At 35.6% G+C, this 19734-nt stretch overlaps 3 protein-coding genes across 3 annotated transcripts; 1 reads left to right on the top strand and 2 right to left on the bottom strand.

Moving 5' to 3' along the window:
- Window positions 1-3985: 3985 nt before the first annotated feature.
- Window positions 3986-5179, top strand: LOC130748124 (uncharacterized). The gene has a single exon (XM_057601271.1). It carries the CDS (start codon window positions 4074-4076, stop codon window positions 4674-4676), a length of 603 nt encoding a protein of 200 aa, XP_057457254.1. The 5' UTR covers window positions 3986-4073; the 3' UTR covers window positions 4677-5179.
- An 833-nt stretch (window positions 5180-6012) lies between these two features.
- LOC130748123 (protein NUCLEAR FUSION DEFECTIVE 4) lies at window positions 6013-9740 on the bottom strand. The gene is made up of 3 exons (XM_057601270.1): window positions 9296-9740; window positions 7634-8526; window positions 6013-6908 (listed from the first exon to the last, which is right to left on the bottom strand). The coding sequence occupies exons 1-3, from the start codon at window positions 9623-9625 to the stop codon at window positions 6443-6445; spliced, it is 1689 nt and encodes a 562-aa protein (XP_057457253.1). The 5' UTR covers window positions 9626-9740; the 3' UTR covers window positions 6013-6442.
- A 2080-nt stretch (window positions 9741-11820) lies between these two features.
- On the bottom strand, window positions 11821-12789 carry LOC130748549 (uncharacterized). The gene has a single exon (XM_057601773.1). It carries the CDS (start codon window positions 12642-12644, stop codon window positions 12006-12008), a length of 639 nt encoding a protein of 212 aa, XP_057457756.1. The 5' UTR covers window positions 12645-12789; the 3' UTR covers window positions 11821-12005.
- Between the last annotated feature and the right edge of the window lie 6945 nt (window positions 12790-19734).

Below are 19734 nucleotides of genomic sequence, written 5' to 3'. Positions count from 1 at the left end.
AATTTTTCGTGAAGTAGTTATTTTTTGTTCTTATATTAAAGAACGAAGGTTCTTATAGTACGATACTGTGCGCCTAGTCATGACTAATTCACATTATAATACTGCTTCTATTTTATTTATTAACGGTTCAAAAAGAGAAGAAACATAACTCGAGTGAGGAGCCCTGATGGGGAAACATCTTGGCATGGTGTATGGCGGCTTAGACGACGTTGTCCATTGCGAGATTGTTGATCAGATCTCAGCTAGACTGTACTTCTAGCTCTAGTAGAGGGCGGTTCTGATTTTTGCAGGGTTTTTTATTTCTTGGGTGGTTTTTGATAGGCTGTGAGGAAGTCAATAAGCTTTTTGCAGATTTTGTTGGGCTTTATTGTTTTTTGACGGGGTTGTTGTTCGTTGTTTTTTTCGGAAGTAGGGTTGTTGTTCGTTGTTGCTCTCAGTTTAAGGGTTCTTTAGGGAGATTTTTTCTGCTTTGGTAGTAGGTTTTCTTCCCACTTCAGGTGGGTTTCTTCCCACATCATGTGGGTTTTCTTCCACAATAGGTGGATTTCTACCCAAATAAGTGGGTTTGTTCTCTTGTTTTGTCTAGGCTTTTCCCCCTTTCCTTGGCCTCCACCATCTTCCTCCACCCGCCACCACGCTTGCCTCCACCTTGGCCTTCTCTACCACCGCCATCTAGCACCGGGTGCCCAAACGCAGATCCAGTGTTCGGTTTGTCTTATCTAAAGGAAATCAGAGCTTTGTTGAAGCCTTTGTGTTTCTAGAAGCTCGATCCGCAGCCGAGATGCCTCGCCACAACCCAAGCCTGTGGCCATCTTCTCTTCGTCTCTTCCTGGCGGCTTTAAAGGTTGCAAGGGGTGGCCCTGCTTGGTTTTGTTTTGCAATATATGGGTTTAGATCCGGCGATTCACCGTCAACAACAACAGTTCTAGCTGCCACCTACAGCTCCGGCGACGGATCCAGCCACAGCCTCCACCCTGTTGGACTCCGCACTTAGTCTCTGCTCCCCTTGGCATCCCGTCTCCTCTTTCGTCATATCCATCACTTCATTGCCCCTCTGTCAGCTCCTGCTGCTGTATGTTTGGAATCTACAGAAAATCTCCTCATCCCCTTGCTAACAGAGCTGCTGGTTTTGACCCTTATTTGTGCACTTGAAGCCGCTGCTGGTTTCCTATATTGTTGCACTACAACTCCGGCAGAGCCGTTGTGTTGCGTAAAGGGAGCGCTGATTAAAAAGTAAATCAAGATCTTCTTCGCTCAGAAGTCAATTGTCTCTCTGTTTTTAGGGTTTTAGAGGTTTTTGTACGTCCCTATGGATTTTACTTTATGTTTTTAGCTGGATGTATCAGCTGAGTGTGCATGCTTGTTCTTCATTTTCTTTGGGTTTGTGCATTGCTGTAGCACTCTTAGAGATTATTCTCGCATGATGTAACTACCGTGAGGCAATCCTTTGGGTTATATTTCATTCATCTTTGATCGAAAAAAAAATAGTAATAGGTTGATGTACATAAATTATAGTACTATTTTATATTCAATTTTGGCTGGTCCTTTGAACCAAGCAGATAAAGCTAACAGACTGTCGTTTTCATTAGGAGCAAGGGCCACATAAGTAACATGGAACGTTGTGATTAATATATGCGGATTACAATTAATTCATGCACTTTTTGTTTGCATCAAAACGGTTCAACTAAAGAAAGGATATCTACGTATAGTATTTTATAATAGTGATTGTCTCATATGTGGGGTTTGAACTATTAATCTAACAATCAAACAAAATTGGTTAAAAGCAATAACTTTGACAAACAAATTAACAATTAAAAAAAAAACAAATTAACATGTGATTTGAAGAGAAAAAAAGTGGTACATGCTTAATTTGAGTCAGGTTCGAGTTTTATTTATGCAAAAAAAAAACTTCACTGTGGAAGTTAGCCCCTTATTAAAATGTGAATGTTTTATCTTAAATAAATTGCATCCCGTGGAAGATAGTATAAGGAAAATGTGAAGGAAAATGTGATGAAACGTGCCTAGAATTTACCTAGCTATACCACCAAGAAGGTGACGTATTTATATCATGTTCACATGAGAATAGTGCTCTTATGCTTTTTTTTTTATTTGTGCCCGTGAACCTGCAGCTTAGATCCAAATTCTAATTGACAAGACTCAAGAGTATGTCCGGAAGCAATGGATAGTGTTTGTGTTGTGCCATTTTATGATGTGGGAAATTAATTTTAATGTTACTTTTTCTATGTTCATAAGTATTTTTAATGTGAGAAATGTATAATTTGTGTTTCACTTCCCGCACATGTAAGTGTAGTGTAAAATTAAGTGGAAAAAAAATGAAAATGTGTGGCATTAAAATTAAGGGGAAAACTTAGGTACAATACCATTCATGCTGTTGGTACTGTTTTCCAATCAAAACATGACATGATTTTTTTTAACATCATATCCAAAAAAAATCTAAAACGTTTCCTATTCCCCCAATCTCTCTCATCTCCAACCTCTGATCTCCAAATTCCTTCCATGACATACACCTTACTTATCCAAACTCCAATACGCTTCCTCTTATGCCAATCTTAAAATTGAATTTTCAACCTCTACACTGCAACATGGACGACCATGAAAAAGGTACCACGAGTCCGTAATTTTAATGTTGGATACAGAATCAACAGCAGTACCAATTTCATATGATTAACTTGCTTTATTGCAATTTCTTCATTTCAAAAACTCGTTGTTGCTTTCGTTGTGGGTGGGATTTAGAAAATTCACTTTCTTGATTTCCAAGATTCTTGCTCCAGGGTCATGTTTCAAGGCTTGTGCAGAGATATTGTTTTTGTTGTCTTTAAAAATGGAGGAAAATTCATCACAAGTTAAGGAGAGAGGAGATATATTGGGTTCCAGATATTCAATCTACCATGGAAACGAAATCATATGGGAAGCGGAGGTAGCAGAATAAAAGAGTCAATGTGAAAAATTAATGGGTGCCACATGGCATTGTTTAGTTGGAAAACAGCACCAACAGCATATTTGGTACTGTATATAAGTTTTTCCCTAAAATTAATTCCCTATGAAGTGTTTGGGACAACTTCCGACAAGTTATGGATTACATTTTGTTGTTACATTCAGCTGCACTTTTACTTTGGAGAATAAATAAATAAATTTTGGAAGTTTGTGAAATAACTCCCTCTCTCAGTGCATATTATAAGCTACATTTTTTTTCCAGTTTTTTTTACTGTAAAATATAAATCACTCTCCAATATCTACTAGCCTACTACTTATAGTTATTTTTTTTTCATATTTATCCTTATTTTTAATTCTAGTTCATTTTTTAGACAATAAAGGACCAAGTTGCAAATTAATTTTTTTTATTATAAATAAAACGCAAATCAAAGCAAATGGTACAAAACCCTCTATTTTAAAAGGGTGCCAAAGTAATTGCCTATTTTTGGAGGCCAAAAGAATTTTTTCCCCAATATACTTAGTTTTTTTGGGTCAACTCCAAAGACCAAGTTTGAAAACTATTATTTGCTACTTTCCTCTTGACTACATACACCAAGTGAGTTATGGGTGCCTACTTGAAGGCTTATTACTCTCTCTCTGCCCTTGATTGACGGTACATAGTATATACGTTTCCGCATGAAATTCTTTGGTCTCACTATCTTTAATATTTATAGTCTAATTTTCAGTAGTCTAATTTTTGGAGCATACGTTACATACCGGCGTCCCCACATGCACATCCACATACTTTTTCTTTAGTCTTTAACCACAACATGCTTCATTTGAGTTTTGCGTACCAAATATACATGTTGGAAAAGTGAGTCTTATTAGAATGTGAATGATCCCGGCTTAAAATAAAGTTGTCGGAATGATGAAGGATATTTCTGTTTGATAAAAAAAAATCTAAATAAGTTTAATCCTTAGACTTTACCATTTACTTACGAGTTTTCTGTTTACCATCCATCACTTCTTTGTCTATCTATATATAATACACACACATATTTCAGTCTTGAAGTTGAAGGTCACATACATTACACACAATCACAATTCACACATTCCTGTCTTGTAACTCAGCAGAAGTCATGGATTGGTTCTCATGGCTTTCAAAAACTGGCCTTGAACCATCCCTAGTGTATGACTATGGCCTTACCTTTACTCACAACGAGCTTGAACATGATGACATGTTCTACTTCAGCCACGAGTTTCTCCAGAGCATGGACATATCTGTCGCTAAGCACAGGCTAGAAATTCTCAAGCTTGCAACAAAAGAGAAGAGATCAAAGAGGCCACGCCCGGTGACAAAGCTCATGGGGGCAATCAAGAGGACAAAGAGGTCCTTAGCTAACTACGTCCGGTCGTTGATTCACCGTGAAGAATCGGCACTTGTGGTGGTGCCAGAAAGGCCTAGTAGTGGTTTTGGGACAAGCTGGAAGAGTGCTGTGATGATGAAGAGGAACAAAAAGTTGGTGGGGGCTAAGCAAGAGAGACTCTTTCTCACCAATGGAAGCCCTGCAGTAGTTCCTGCTCCTCCTAGCCTTGATGGTTTTTCTAGTCCTGTGGTATACCATTTCCAGAAGGACGAAAAGGTGAATGAAGATGAAGATGATGATGATGATGGGTATTGGTCAGCTGCTGTTGAAGAAATCAAGTGGGATACCATGTTCCAGGATCTAAAGCCAAACTAAAATTTCCCCTTTTCTTGAGTTTTCTTTGGGGGTTAACTCTTTCTATGATTTTATATTAGTAGCATGTTCGGATGAGCTTCTTTTTCCTTAACTAATTGTGGGACCTAAAAGTCGTCCACAAAAGCTTATTCCAAGAATTGATTCTGGCTTTTGGATCAATTCTAGAAGGATTTCCATTTGGTTTCACAATCTGTACAGAATCCAAAGTAAGTTTACTCAGAAGTTATGGCTTGTAGCTTCTAACCAAAAGTGATTCTAGAACATTTCACTGTGGAACCAAACATGCTGTAAGTGGCAGTTGAGGGGGGTCACACTCACATAGTCTGTCTGTTGTATTACTAGCTCTGTCTCTATAGCTTTGATTACATGTTTATGTCTTAGTAGGGGGGGATATGCATCAGATTAATGTCTTCAGATGCAAGAAAGTATTGAGGTAGATATTTAGTTTTGTAGCAAGAAGTATTTAATTTGAAGCCCAGAGAATGGGACTTGAGTCTGCTTAACTTGAGTTTATGACTTGTACTATGTCTTATGATGACAAATGCATATTAGCATAGTATATTTGATACTATCTTGGCATTCAGGTGTCTGATTTCTTGAGCCTTTCTCCCCATCATCAAATTTTTATTAAATTTCATTTAGCTAGAAGATCCTTTGGAAAAAAATATTCTCTTCTGAACCTTGAAACATGTAGAAGGAGAAAAGGGGTGGATCACATGACAATATTATGTGCATTTGCTCAAGGCGGTGACTGCAGAATCTGAGAAGGTTGACAGACCTATATTAGAGCATATGGGGGCAACTGACCACTCAAACTATTTAATTTCATCACAATATTATTCATATTAGGTGTATTAGTTGTCTTCACTGAAGTATAATGTTATATATTTTTATATACACGTCTATATGTACGTTGCCCCTTACAACTTAAAACTTCTGGATCGATCACTCAGTACTAGCAGCTGAGATCTTCTTTGTTTGGTAAATCTGGGATTGAACAGTGGGGGACCTCATTTTCCTTCAAGTATATTATTGGTTCAGCATCTCCTTTTATGCAATAACATTTTATCCTAGTCAATAAATAAAATGTGCATAACAATGATTGTGTACTCAGCAAACAAGTATCAGCCAAATTTTAGAAACTAAAGGAACCAAGGAAATGAGAAAGGAAAACATCTGAAGAGATTGAGGACAGAAGATTCAGCTTTTATAATTTGAATGAGCCATCCATAGAGCAGAGGGAGGAAACACTTAAACTTCTTGGATTATATAAAAAGATCTAGATCACTGTACCAAAAAAACTAAGGAACTGCATCATAGTTAATTTCTAGGGGATAAAACCAAAAACACTTAAATATGCCATGAGAGAACCCTTTAGCAATTTCAATTTATATACAAGATCCTGAAGAAACTAGGGGAAATTTTAGGGAATGTAAAGCATCACCTATAATTTCCAATATAGCATCATGGTATGACACAACAAAAATTGTTTAAATATTGGGAAGTTCACAAATCTATCTCCAAAAGACCCTGACCACATTCTGAAGATCACAAAAAGAGTAGACAATTTCCCATAATTGTATCCCATATAAGCCAAAATAACACATCAAAGCCATAAATATGCTTAGAGTGTTTGCTATATGCTCATTGAAGAATAGCTCAAGATATTTGATAAATCTTGTACCAAGCATCACCTATAATCTTTCCAATCTCATAAGTAGTAAATATTCATTGGACTCTGTGCAAACATGAAACCAAACATGCTATCAGTGGTTTGAAGTCCGCGACAGACGAAATGAACCCCCTGCATACAACATTTGATATACCGGTCGTATTCTAACTGTCAAGATGATGCTCAAGATGGTACCAAGTCCACAGGCACCAGCCAAAACAAGAAAGGTGAGCCTGAAGCAATCTGCGCCATAGCAGGTGGAGTTTCCTTGCTTTGCAGCTTCTGTGTCATACACATTGCCAGCAAGGAAAACAGAGAAAAGAAGGGCACCAACCGGATTGCCTAGCATAATGAAGCTACTAATAACACCAAAGTGCTTCAAACCAAAAAGCTCTGAGACAGTTGGAAACATTATAGAATATTGAACCCCATAGCAGATCCCAAGCACAGCCGTTGCAGCATAAAGAGTGCCATCCAGAGCTGAAGCATAAAGTAAAAATGCTATGATCATAATGATTTGTGTACTTGTCATCCAAAATGTCCTTGGCAGTGTTACCAACCTGCCATCATGATGATAATCTCATTAATATATGCACAAACCGAGAAGATAATCACAACTACAACAATAACAAAAGTCTTATCCCACAGTAGCAATGTTTGGATCAACTTATTTTTCCTCAAAATCTATTATGTCACCCAGAAACTATTCGCAAATCTTCTCTATGGAATTGATAATGTCTTTAGAATCAATAGCAGAAGGTTTTCCAAACATACACTGTGTTCTGCTATGTAAATCACTTGATCTATATATAAGATACGGCCAGTTTTACATTGGCTGCCGCAAGCCTAACACAACCTTCCTCCTTTAGGCGGGCTTAGGAGTTAGGACCAGTTATGACACAACATAGAGAGTTACAATCACAGTTACCACAAGACAATATAAATTGCATTAAGAAGCTAACATCAAAACAAATTCACTTCATAAATAAGAAAGTTTTCAGTGGGAACTAGAAAACTATTTTTAAGTGTGTTGGATAGAACAACCATGTCCATGTCATATAAGATCAATGCTAAGTTAGAAACTACTTAAAGGTGTATGATGAGGATTAAAAAATATAGTGTGTTTGGGCTGGCGGTGGCCACAGAATCCAAAGCACAGTACTCCAGAAGTTACATTTTGAAGCTTCTCCCCAGAAGTGATTACAAGATTTCTTACTGCAGAATCAAACACGGTAACAATCATCTTTTGCTTGTTGTTTAGTTTATGACAATTTAAATAAATTACCTAACAAAGTGTTCAGAAACAATGCCAGCACCAAGACGCCCTATAAAGTTGCAAAAGCTGAAAACAGACAGCAATATGCTGGTATCTTCTACTCCCAAAGCAACTCCAATTTGAGCTAAATTATTGAGAACTGTTACTCCTGAGCCTACTCCAAGAAAGTAAGAAAACCAAAGAAGCCAGAAATCTGCCTTGACCAAGGCTTCAAAAAACTTGAAATCATCTCCTCTTTTAGGCCTCCTTTTCTTTCTAACTGCTCCTTCCCCCTCTGCAATAAGAGTCTCAACATCTGAAGTATCCTCACTTTCATGAAAACTTTCAAGGTATGCAGTTGAAGAAGATGGTGTCAACAATGGACTTGTCTGCATTGAAACATCATCTAACTGATCTGAGGAACTAACCGTTGGAACTTTGTTCTTTGCATCGGAAGGAAATAGTGTCATTTTAACAGGAATTGCAAGGGGAGTCATCAGAAGTATAACCATTATGGCAACTAGGATGTAGGAAACAGAATCACTTATGGAAACAATGTCACATGCTACTGTGGTTGTAACAAGATAGGAGGCAAGTAAAACACTTGCAGCTTGGGTATAAATAAAATGGACATGCACTGAAGAGTCTTCTCCTGAAGGAGGAGTGCAAGGCCTAATGAAGTACATCATAACTAAACACACAATAGAGACCCCGATTGCTAGGAACAAGAGTAATTTAGAAGCAGACCCTTTAAGCAGTGTGCTATATATTAATGTATACACTGCAGCACTAATCCCCACATAACCTTTGAGAATGCCAGAGATGGTGCCTCTACTGAGAGGAAAGTTCCTCATGTTGGTAACAAGCACGGCCGTGCCAAACCATGCACCGCTGTTAGTGGCAACAGCAAGAGCGAGCCATAGCTGCCAAGTCAACAGAATGGAAGAGATCAGAAATTCATGCATGTAAGAAAAGAAGCATATATGGCAGGATGATGAACTGAACCAGTAAACAGAAACCTTCATATAGGTGAAAAAATGAGACAAAAGCAAAACCTATTAAGAATTAACTAAACAGCTGAATTGAAGCTTCAAAATCATTCCTTTAGGTAAGTATAAGTTCTTATTCATAATCTAATCTGAACAACTTATGTGTTGGACACACACTCCATATTGTAGCTTCTGAGTTAACGTGATTTTGGGGTCTAAACGTGCAACCAAACATTATAGTTTATGACCTACTTACACGTTGTTTTGAGCTTATTAAGCTGATGAGATTAGTTTCTGAATAAGCACATATATTTACCTATGAACGGCTTTGAACTTATTTTCATAAGGTCCTGATATTAAGTTATAATTAAGTGCTTATATCAAGCTATAAAGCTCTTTGGACTTATTTTAATAAGATTCTAAAATTAGATTATGAATAAGCGCTTACAGACGCTTAAATCAACTTCTCTTTTTATCAGAATAAATTCTAACACCCAGAAGCAACCCACATAAGCTTCTCATTAGAATTGATTTTGACTTTTGAATCAATCCTAGAATGATTTCCCAAACCTGCAATAAACTAATTTACCAAAACGCACCCAAATAGTTTATTTCAGAATCACTTCTTCTCCAAACTTAAAAACATGAGTTTCCACACACACAGCTAAAAAATTGGAGAGAGCAGAGAGAAAGGGTGATTTACCACCACATAGGGAAGGCTGGAAACAGTTTGGGTAACAGCAAGCCAGATAAGGCCATAACCCAAGAAAGAAAGAACAGAACCAACAAGAAGCAAAGCCCAAGGTGGGAACTTATTGCTAGCAAGACCAGGAAGCAGGCTCACACTCTCCCCAACATCATTAGCCACTCCGAGAAAAGACACCTGCTGCTGGTTGAGACCCAACACGGATTTGAGAGCAGAAGAGTAGAGGGGAAAGTTGTAGACATTGCCAGCAGCTATTTGAACCCAAACTGCAGCTGCAAGACCCACCCATGGAGGTCTGCTCCCAGCTTTTAGAACCAACTTGGGCATTGTCAAAGATATTCAAGTCCAACGATTTTAGTTGATCATAGCTAATTCCAAGTTTCTCTCAAGGTGTTTTGCATTTTTTCCATTCTAGTTGTGAGTAGTTTTCAAGTCATGCTTTCAGTTACTTCAAACACATTCTCGCTCAACTGTCAGTATTACCAAACGGTCCAAATCTAACTTCCCAATTTGCAGGTTGAACTTGTACATATTTCAGAATTACCGGCATTAGTAGCAAGTGTTGAAGTATAAAACTATAAAATGAATGAAATAAGTTCTTTAATGGAATTGCAAGGCTTGATAGTTGATAATTGAAATGACTCACGCACTGGTTGCTTTAAGGTTTTATGAAGAATGTATGTAATTTATGTTTTATCTCATAGACCAACACGGAAGACCATAAAGAAAATTGGACGTCACATCCTTACCCAAAACTTTAAGCTTTGGATACTTAGGTCACATCTCTTATAAAACTCGCATCTCACTCATTCTTAATCAATGTAAGATTTCAATTCATACTTGAATTCTCAACAGCTATAACAGTCGACGATACGTTCAGCGTCAACATCAATGTAGTAGACTCTAAGCCGAACTTAGGAACCCTAAATTGTTAGCAAATGATGTAAGTTATTAGTAAATTTTCATTGATAGCTAACAAAATAAATATAATGTACATAACTGTTAGACAATCAATTATCCCAAAAATTTAAGTTGTTGGGTAAGAGCCAAATGAATATTTTATATTATATTTTAACATGCCCCCTCATGCAAGAGTTCTTTAAGCTTAAAACGTGGATATGCACATACCCACCTACCATGTCCTTAAATTTCACTTTTTAATTAGAAAGTGAGGGGGATAAAGGATCGAACTCTAGACTGCTAAGTCATAGAGACTCTAATACCATGACAGACAACCAACTATCATAAAAGTTTAAACTGTTGGGTAAGGGCCAAATGAATGGTTTTATATTATATTTTAACAATAACATAAAAGAAAAATATTACATTTTAACAAAAGTAATAAGAAGCTAATAAAAATTATAGGTTTCTCACATCGAGAGAAGATCAAGTAATTAAAATCTTCCACAACAACAATTAATTTGTTGCTTATCTCATTCTTTTCACATTTCTCATGCAAACTCCTTTCTACGATCATCCGCGTCATTTCATTCTTGTGTCATAAAAAAACTATTCAACTCATTGTAACTTAAAAGCTGCATTTCACTACAACAATTTAAGTATCAACGAAATAAGAATGTGAATTCAAGAAAAGTGCCTCCCTTAATGCAATTGCTTGGAGATAGTACATAAACCTTATTACTTGGCTTTCTGTGACAACACTTCCTCTAACTACACCGTTTATGAAGCTCACCGGTGGTGTTCACCAAATGATAATATGTATTCATGATGTGATTCTGAAATGAATGTTAGAAGAAGTAGAGTTTTTTCATTAATTCTGCAATGGTTAGTTGAGTTGGAATCTAACTCTATCAACCGACTGACTGACATATGGTTCTGCTAGGATTTGGGAGTTGTGAGTACACTCCACACCATTTATTATGGCACAAAAAACTAAATTAAGATTATTCACCTCAAATTGGACTTTAGGCCATCTTAGAACAAAGAAATCAAGATAATTTAGAGTATCAACAAATATATTGAAACAAATATATATATATATTTTTTGAAACTGAAACAAATATATTTAGACCTGTTCGGTTCACACAATATTGGTTTGTTTCAAATACACATGTAAAGAGCAAGTGCACATTCTATCACTAAAGTAGTCCAAAAAGAATAATAATTATCGAACCCAAAGTCCAAAAGTTGATTGATTGTGAATACAAATTTACAAATTTATATTCTTTTTTAGTCAACATCTACACATTTGTTTATTTTTTATATGGAGGCCAAGTCCATGCATGTACAAGTTTATTCTGTCCATTGTACAAGTGGAGTGGCAAAGAAAACTCTTTGGATTTAAAGATCTTTATTTTCCAATCTAATAAAAATATTTGAGGATCTTTTTAATTTCTTTAGATATAATTAAATGTGGAATATGAAAAAAAAAAAAGGTAGGTAAATTTTAGGAACACCTCCTTTAATTAAACTATAGTTCAGAAATAAAATCCAAATCACGAAACTGCACAAGTAAATCTACAATGAAGCCAAATCAAAGAAGCTTAATTAAAGAAACCATAGAAGAATAAATATCAACTATCAAGGAAGAAGACGATTATACACAGAAATTTACAAATATTGAATTTCCCGCTAAAAAGAGAGAGGGAGAGTTTCACACAGTTGAGAGATAGAGAGAGAGAGAGAGAGAGTTTCACACTCGCAAGAAAGAAAGAAAAAAGATTAAAATGGAAATATGAATTCATGACTATTGGGCTTTGGACATGACGGAGAGCCGGCTAGGTCTCGGCTCAAAAGCTTCCCGCCGGCGAATCTGGTGCGACGCCGACCGAACAATATTCGTCAAACCTCTCTTCACTAGTTCAGCGCCCTCCAGACACCCGATCCGCACCAGAGAATTCTTCATCGCCGATCTTCGAAGGTGCAGCTTTCTGCTCCTCAACGACGCCGTATGCTGCCGCTGTTGCTCTTGTTCCTGCAGTCGCTGTTGCTCCTTCTGCTCCGCTAGCCGCTTGTGGTACGCGCATCGGAACGAGCCAGCGTGCGACGTCGGAGAACACATGCACGCCGGCGTCCTCTTCTCCTCCTTCACCGACGACGACACCACAGCCGCATTGTTGTTGTTTCTCATTGATCGCCGCCCGGGTGAAACCGGTGGTCGCCGCTCCACGGAGAGTTTCACGGAGGAAGGAGGTGACGGCGGAGTAGGAGGCAAAGAGCGATGATCGCGCAGTCTCACGTTCGCGATGACGGCGGCGGAGGTGGAATTTGTCGACATGAGAGGGGACGCGCGGGGAGAGAAACTCGCCACCGTGGAGGAGGCGAAGGCTGAGGAGTAGGAAAGCGATGAGGTTTCGGTTCTTGAAGAAGGAAAAGCCACCGCCATTGTTGAAGCAGTAGAGAGAGAGTGTTTGCTTGTTTTAGAGAGAGAAAGTGAAGAGAGTTTGTTGAGACGGTTGCGTAATATGCGAGAATCAGTTACGAGTGAGGTTTTATACAGGAAGATGAGGAAGGGGTAAGATAGTAAATGAGTCACCTACCACGTGTTATGATATAGTATTCATCGTGAAAAATCAGCTAAGCTATGAAAGATTTGCTGAATTGAATTTGAATATGAAATGGGGTAAGGAAGAGATTAGCTTGAGAATGTTGTGATTATTATGACAATGACAATTCACAGTTGTTTTTAGATTCTTTTGAATTATATCTATTTTTTTATTTTGGAACGATAACTGGAGAAATAAAATATACATTACTAGCTTATCAAAGACATTTGATAATATTTATTTTCTAAAAAAATAATAAGAAAGTGTAGGGGAACAATTAAGCATTAATATAAAAACAATTAAGTTTGGTGACATGTAGTATCATAGTGGTTCAACATTTCATCTCTTAAGCAAGTGGTTAGGGATTCAATTTGTAAATGAAAAAGTCATTGGTTAGTCTTCTCCTACCAGTGCACTAATAATAAGTTGAGAGATTAATCTCACAATTATCAACTATATTTTTTATTATTAAGTTTAAGAAAAACTGAAAACACACTAAAAATAAAACACACACACACGATAATGTGTACATGAGAAAAATTGGTAAATATCTGTGGGATGCTGTGATTTGATTTGTGGAATGACAGCAAAGCAGTGCAAACATTGGGCGGTTGAATAGCCCATCGTCTGTTTACGTATTGTGGGCTGTTTGGACCAAAAGTTAAAAAATTGAGGATTAAATATGTTTTCAATCATTGTAAAATACATATTGACCAAAAAAAAAATCATTGTAAAATACATATTTTAACCTAAAATTCTGGAGGAATCAAATTCTATGATGAGAACAAATTTATTTTTACAATACTTATCTCGTACCATACGTTTTATTCAAGTTGAACACGATGACGTGCATTATAATTTATTGGGAAAAATATGATTAATTTATTGCAGGAATGACTATGGTCGTTGAAAGTAGAGATCCCCGATGATGGCGAACTTAAGGGCAAGTCTACCCTCCTCATGGAGCCTAGAATGGTGAAGCCGGCGAGTTACTTGGAGACTAGTGGAATCCACCCCTCTCAGATCCATCGACGGACACTTAGGCGAAATTAGACCTTAGGCATATTGTAAAGGGGTTTTTGGCTGATTATTATGAGGCCCAAAAGGCCACTAGGTAATCATTTAAGGTTCGAACACTGTAAAAGGAAAATGTTTCTCTCGTCGTAAAGAGGGTAATTCATATTTATTTTAAAAGTTGCTAGGTTATTACAAGACTCTACTTCGATTAAAATTTTGGATCTAGGACATTCATATTGCTCACCAAGTGTGAACATAAAGCAATTCCCCCCTCCCCACACACACTCTTAATTTGGAAGATGGGCCTAACTTTACTTTTCACTTCTTTTTTCAACTTTTTAAATTCATTTTTCTTCGACTCAACTTATGTCGGTAAAAAGAGCTATTCTAGTGGTAATAAGAGTTGATTGATGTATTGATATTTTTTTGTTATTTTCACATCATATTCTTTTGCATTTTATTTTCACATGTTTTTTCTTCATATCTTTTTTTTTTCAATCACATCACATATCATATTACTGTTTCTGTTAAATGCTGCTGGATGTTGTTGCTGGTTTTTCCTTGCTGTTTGCTGCTGCTGGTTTAGCTGTCATTGCTGTTGCTGTTAGTGCTGCTGGTTGCTATTGCTGGTTTTCCCTGCTGTTGTGTTTGCTGCTGGTTGCTATTGCTGGTTTTCCCTGCTGTTGTGTTTGCTGCTGCTGATTTTTGCTGCCATTGCTGTTGCTGTTAAGTACTGCTGGTTGCTGGCGCTGGTACTGTTGCTGTTGCTGATTGCTGTTGTCTGAAAGTGGCTGCTGTTGCTGTTGCTGCTGTTTGATGCTCTTGCTGTTTTACGTTTGCTGTTATTACCGTACATGGCTTGTTTCTTCAATGTTTCGTGCAATGTGTTAAGCTCAAATCATTTTTAATATTTAAGTTTGTGTTTCAGATGCAGAATGACTATCCCAGGATTGTGGTACTTTTTTTCCTTGCTTGGTTTTTATCCCAATGGGTTTTTCCAAGTAAGGTTTTAATGAGACTCTTTCTTGAGATTTTGTCTAAGTCATTATGTGGGTTGGTGGTGGGTTCTTAGGCAGTATTCAATTTGTACTCTATCCCTGCCTTGGGTTGTTTTATACTCAGACTTTATTAATATTTTCATTCATCTTTCGAAAAAAAACACATGAATTACGGCTAAAAACAAAAAAACTACACCGATACTCAAAAAATTCATAATGTTAATCCTGAGTAAAGCTCAGTTAAAGCCTCCCTTCTTTATACCATGAAACTCAAAAAAATTAATTTTTTTAGACTTCGCAAATATATCCATTGGCTAACATCTTTAAAACTCAAGAATATCGACAAAAAATTGAAAATCTGCACCAACACGAAAAAACTTGCCCATATTTTACGTTGAGAAAGTTTGGTTAAGGCTTCCCTTAATTATAGGATGAAACTCGGAAAAATTAATTTTTTGGAATTCTGTCACCCATTCCAAGGGTTAATACATTTAAAAATTCAAGAATTTCGACAAAATATCGAAAACTTTCAACCAACACTCAAAAATTTATACAAATTTTGGCTTGAGAAAGTTTGGTTATATCTCCCCTTCATCATATAATGAAACTTGGCAAAATTATTTTTTTTGAATTTCGTTAACATTCGAAGGGCTAATACCTTTAAAATTCAAGAATTTCGACTAAAAATTGGAAATTTCGACCGACACTCAGAAATTTCCACAAATTTTAGCGTGAGAAAATTTGGTTAAAGCACCCCTTCATTATATGATGAAACTTGTAAAATTTAATTTTTTTTGAAATTCGTCACATATTCCATGGGCATATAGCTTTAAAACTCCATAGCAACTAAATTCATGGACTAACATCTTTAAAACTCACGAATTTCGACAAAAAATTGAAAATCTGCACCAACACTAAAAAACTTGCCCATATTTTACGTTGAGAAAGTTTGGTTAAGGCCCCCCTTAATCATACGATGAAACTTGGAAAAATAAATTTTTGAATTCTAGCACCCATTCAAAGGGCTGATAAATTTAAGGCTTAAATGCACTTTTGGACCCCCAAGTTTATATTTTTTGCGATTGTTGACCCTGATCTTATTTTTCTACGAATGAAGACCCTAATCTTTCTAAATGTTGCATCGTTTACCCTTCCGTCCAAATCCGTCAAAAACTTGACGGAACCCACTTACCTGGCTTTCCAACGGAAAGTTAAACAGTGCAACGTTTTGAAAGATTTAGGTCTCCATTCAAACTAAAAATAAGATCAGGGTCAACAATCACAAAAAATGTAAACTTAAGGGTTCAAAAGTGCATTTAAGCCATTTTTTGTAAATCCCCCTTTTATCCACGTGGAAGGCCATATCAGCGTGTTCTGTCAAGTTTTTGACGGATTTGGACGGAAGGGTAAACGGTGCAGCGTTTTGAAAGAATAGGGTTCCCATTCGTAGAAAAAAAGATAAGGGTTGACAATCGCAAAAAGTTAAAACATGAGGGTCCAAAAGTGCATTTAAGCCTAAATTTAAAATTCAAGAATTTCGACAAAAATTTGAAAATTTTAAACGACACTCAAAAATTTGAACATGCTTTAGCTTGAGAAAGTTTGGTTAAATCTCCACATCATCATATAATGAAACTCAGAAAAATTAATTTTTCTGAATTCCGTCACCCATTCCAAGGGCTTATATACCTTTAAAATTCAGGAATTTCGACTAAAAAATGGAAATTTCCACCGACACTAAGAAATGTTCACAAATTTTAGGTTGAGAAAATTTGGTTAAGGCTCCCCTTAATCATACGATGAAACTCGGAAAAATTAATTTTTTTGAATTCTGTCACCCATTCCAAGGGCTAATAAATTTAAAATTCAAGAATTTCAACAAAACTTTAAAAAAATTAACCAACACTCAAAAATTCGCACAAACTTTGGCTTGAGAAAGTTTTGTTGAATCTCCCCTTCATTATATAATGAATCTCAGAAAAATTAATTTTTCTGAATTCCGTCACTCATTCCAAGGGCAACCTTTAAAATTCAGGAATTTTGGCTAAAAATTGGAAATTTCCACCGAGACGCAGAAATGTGCATAAATTTTAGCTTGAGAAAATTTGGTTAAAACACCCCTTCATTATATGATGAAACTCGTAAATTGTTTTTTTAGAATTCGTCACTTATTTCATGGGCATTTAACTTTCAAACTCAAGAATTTCGAAAAAAAAAATGAGAATTTCCACCAACAGTCTAACATTTGCACAAATTTAGCATGAGAAAGTCTGGTTAAAGTTCTCTTTCATCATATTATGAAACGTGGAGAATTTAATATTTTTTGAAATTCGTCACTCATTCCATGGGCTAACACCTTTAAAACGCAGGAATTACGGCTAAAAACAAAAAAAACTACACCGATACTCAAAAATTCATAATATTAATCATGAGTAAAACATGGTTAAAGCCTCCCTTCTATAATGAAACTCAAAAAATTTAATTTTTTTAGACTTCGCAGCTATATTGATGGGCGAACATCTTTAAAACTCACGAATTTTGACAAAAAATTGAAAATCTGCACCAACACTAAAACACTTGCCCATATTTTACATTGAGAAATAAAGTTAAGGCTCTCTTTAATCATACGATGAAACTCGATTTTTTTTTTTAATTCTATCACCCATTCCAATGACTAATATATTTAAAATTCAAGAATTTCAAGAAAAAATTGAAAATTTCAACCAACACTTAAAAATTTGAAAAAATTTCGACTTGAGAAAGTTTGGTTAAATCTTCCCTTCAACATATAATGAAACTGGGAAAAATTAATTATTTTTTTAATTCTATCACCTATTCCAAAGGCTAATAACTTTAAAATTCAAGAATTTGGACTAAAAATTGGAAATTTCCACCGACACTCATAAATTTGCACAAATTTAAGCTTGAGAAAATTTGGTTAAAACACTCCTTCATTATATGATGAGAGTCGTAAAATTTATTTTTTTTGGAATTCGTCACTTATTCCATGTGCATTTAGCTTTAAAACTCAAGAGCAACTAAATCGATGGGCTCACATCTTTAAAAATCAACAATTTCGACAAAAAATTTAAAATCTGCACCAATACTAAAAAACTTGCCCATTTTACGTTGAGAAAGTTTGGTTAAGGCTGCCCTTAATCATACGATGAAACTCGGAAAAAATTAAATTTTTTGAATTCTCTCACCCATTCTAAGGGCTAATAAATTTAAAATTCAAGAATTTCGATAAAAAATTAAAAATTTCAACCAACACTCTATTATTTGCACAAATTTAGCATGAGAAAGTTTGGTCAAAGTTCTCCTTCATCATATTATGATAAGTGTGGAATTTAATTTTTTTTTCGAATTTCTTCACTTATTCCATGCGCTAACACCTTTAAAACACAGGCATTAAGGTTAAAAGAGAAAAAAACTACACCGATACTCAAAAAGTTCATAATATTAATCCTGAGCAAAACCTAGTTAAATCCTCCTTCTTTATACCAAGAAACTTAAAAAACTTAATTTTTTTAGACTTCGCAACTAAATCCATGGGCCTAAATCTTTAAAACTCACGAATTTTGACAAAAAATTGAAAATCTGCACCAACACTAAAAAACTTGCCCATATTTTACATTGAGAAAGTTTGGTTAAGGCTCCCCCTAATCATACGATGAAACTCGGAAAAATTAATTTTTTCAAATTCTGTCACCCATTCCAATGGCTAATATATTTAAAATTCAAGAATTTCGACAAAAAATGAAAATTTCAACCGACACTAAAAAATTTGTAAAACTTTCGGTTTGAGAAAGTTTGGTTAAATCTTCCCTTCATCATATAATGAAACTCAGAAAAATTAATTTTTTTGAATTCTATCACCCATTCCAAAGGCAACCTTTAAAATTCAAGAATTTCAACTAAAAATGAGAAATTTCCACCGATACTCAGAAAATTAAGCTTGAGAAAATTTGGTTAAATCACCCCTTCATTATATGATGAAACTCGTAAAATTAATTTTTTTTAATTCGTCACTTATTCCATGGGCATTTAGCTTTAAAACTCAAGTGCAACTAAATCGATGGGCTAACATCTTTAAGACTCACCAATTGCGACAAAAAATTGAAAATCTGCACCAATACTAAAAAACTGCCCATATTTTACGTTGAGAAAGTTTGGTTAAGGCTCCCCTTAGTCTTACGATGAAACTCGGAAAAATTAATTTTTTTGAATTCTGTCACCCATTCCGAGGGCTAATAAATTTAATGTTCAAGAATTTTGACAAAAAATTGAAAATTTCAACCAACACTCTATTATTTGCACAAAGTTTCTCATTCATCATATTATGAAAAATGGGGAATTTAATTTTTTTTTTTGAATTTTGTCACTCATTTCATAGGCTAACACCTTTAAAACACATGAATTACGACTAAAACCGATACTCAAAAATTCATAATATTAATCATGAGTAAAACTTGGTTAAAGCCTCCCTTCTTTATACCATAAAACCTTTAAAATTCAGGAATTTCAACTAAGAATTTGAAATTTCCACCGACACTCAGAAATTTGCACAAATTTTAACTTGAAAAAATTTGGTTAAATCACCCCTTCATTATATGATGAAACTCGTAAAAATTATTTTTTTTTGGAATTCGTCACTTATTCCATGGGTATTTAGCTTTAAAACTCAAGAATTTCAAACAAAAATTGAAAATTTCCACCAATACTCTAAAATTTGCACAAATTTAGCATGAAAAAGTTTGGTTAAAGTTCTCATTCAAAGTTGTTTTTTCTTGGTGCTTTGGGTAGTTGGAGATGTTTGCGTTTCTTTCTGCATTGGGTTTTATTTTTGGACGTTTATTTTTCAGCTCTTGTTTCTTGCGACTTTTATTGAGTGTTGACTTTTGTTGGAGTACTC

Source organism: Lotus japonicus, chromosome 3 (assembly GCF_012489685.1).
Source record: "Lotus japonicus ecotype B-129 chromosome 3, LjGifu_v1.2".
Classification (NCBI taxonomy): Eukaryota; Viridiplantae; Streptophyta; class Magnoliopsida; order Fabales; family Fabaceae; genus Lotus; species Lotus japonicus.
The sequence above is the reverse complement of the archived record's forward strand: the minus strand, read 5'-3'. Positions and strand labels throughout refer to the sequence as shown.

Coding starts and splice junctions, on each gene's coding strand:
- LOC130748124 (XM_057601271.1), top strand. CDS start 4,074: ATGGATTGGTTCTCATGGCTTTCAAAAACTGGCCTTGAACCATCCCTA.
- LOC130748123 (XM_057601270.1), bottom strand. CDS start 9,625: ATGCCCAAGTTGGTTCTAAAAGCTGGGAGCAGACCTCCATGGGTGGGT. Junction 8,527..9,295: donor CCAGCCTTCCCTATGTGGTG/GTAAATCACCCT, acceptor TTGACTTGGCAG/CTATGGCTCGCTCTTGCTGT. Junction 6,909..7,633: donor GTTTCTGAACACTTTGTTAG/GTAATTTATTTA, acceptor TCATGATGGCAG/GTTGGTAACACTGCCAAGGA.
- LOC130748549 (XM_057601773.1), bottom strand. CDS start 12,644: ATGGCGGTGGCTTTTCCTTCTTCAAGAACCGAAACCTCATCGCTTTCC.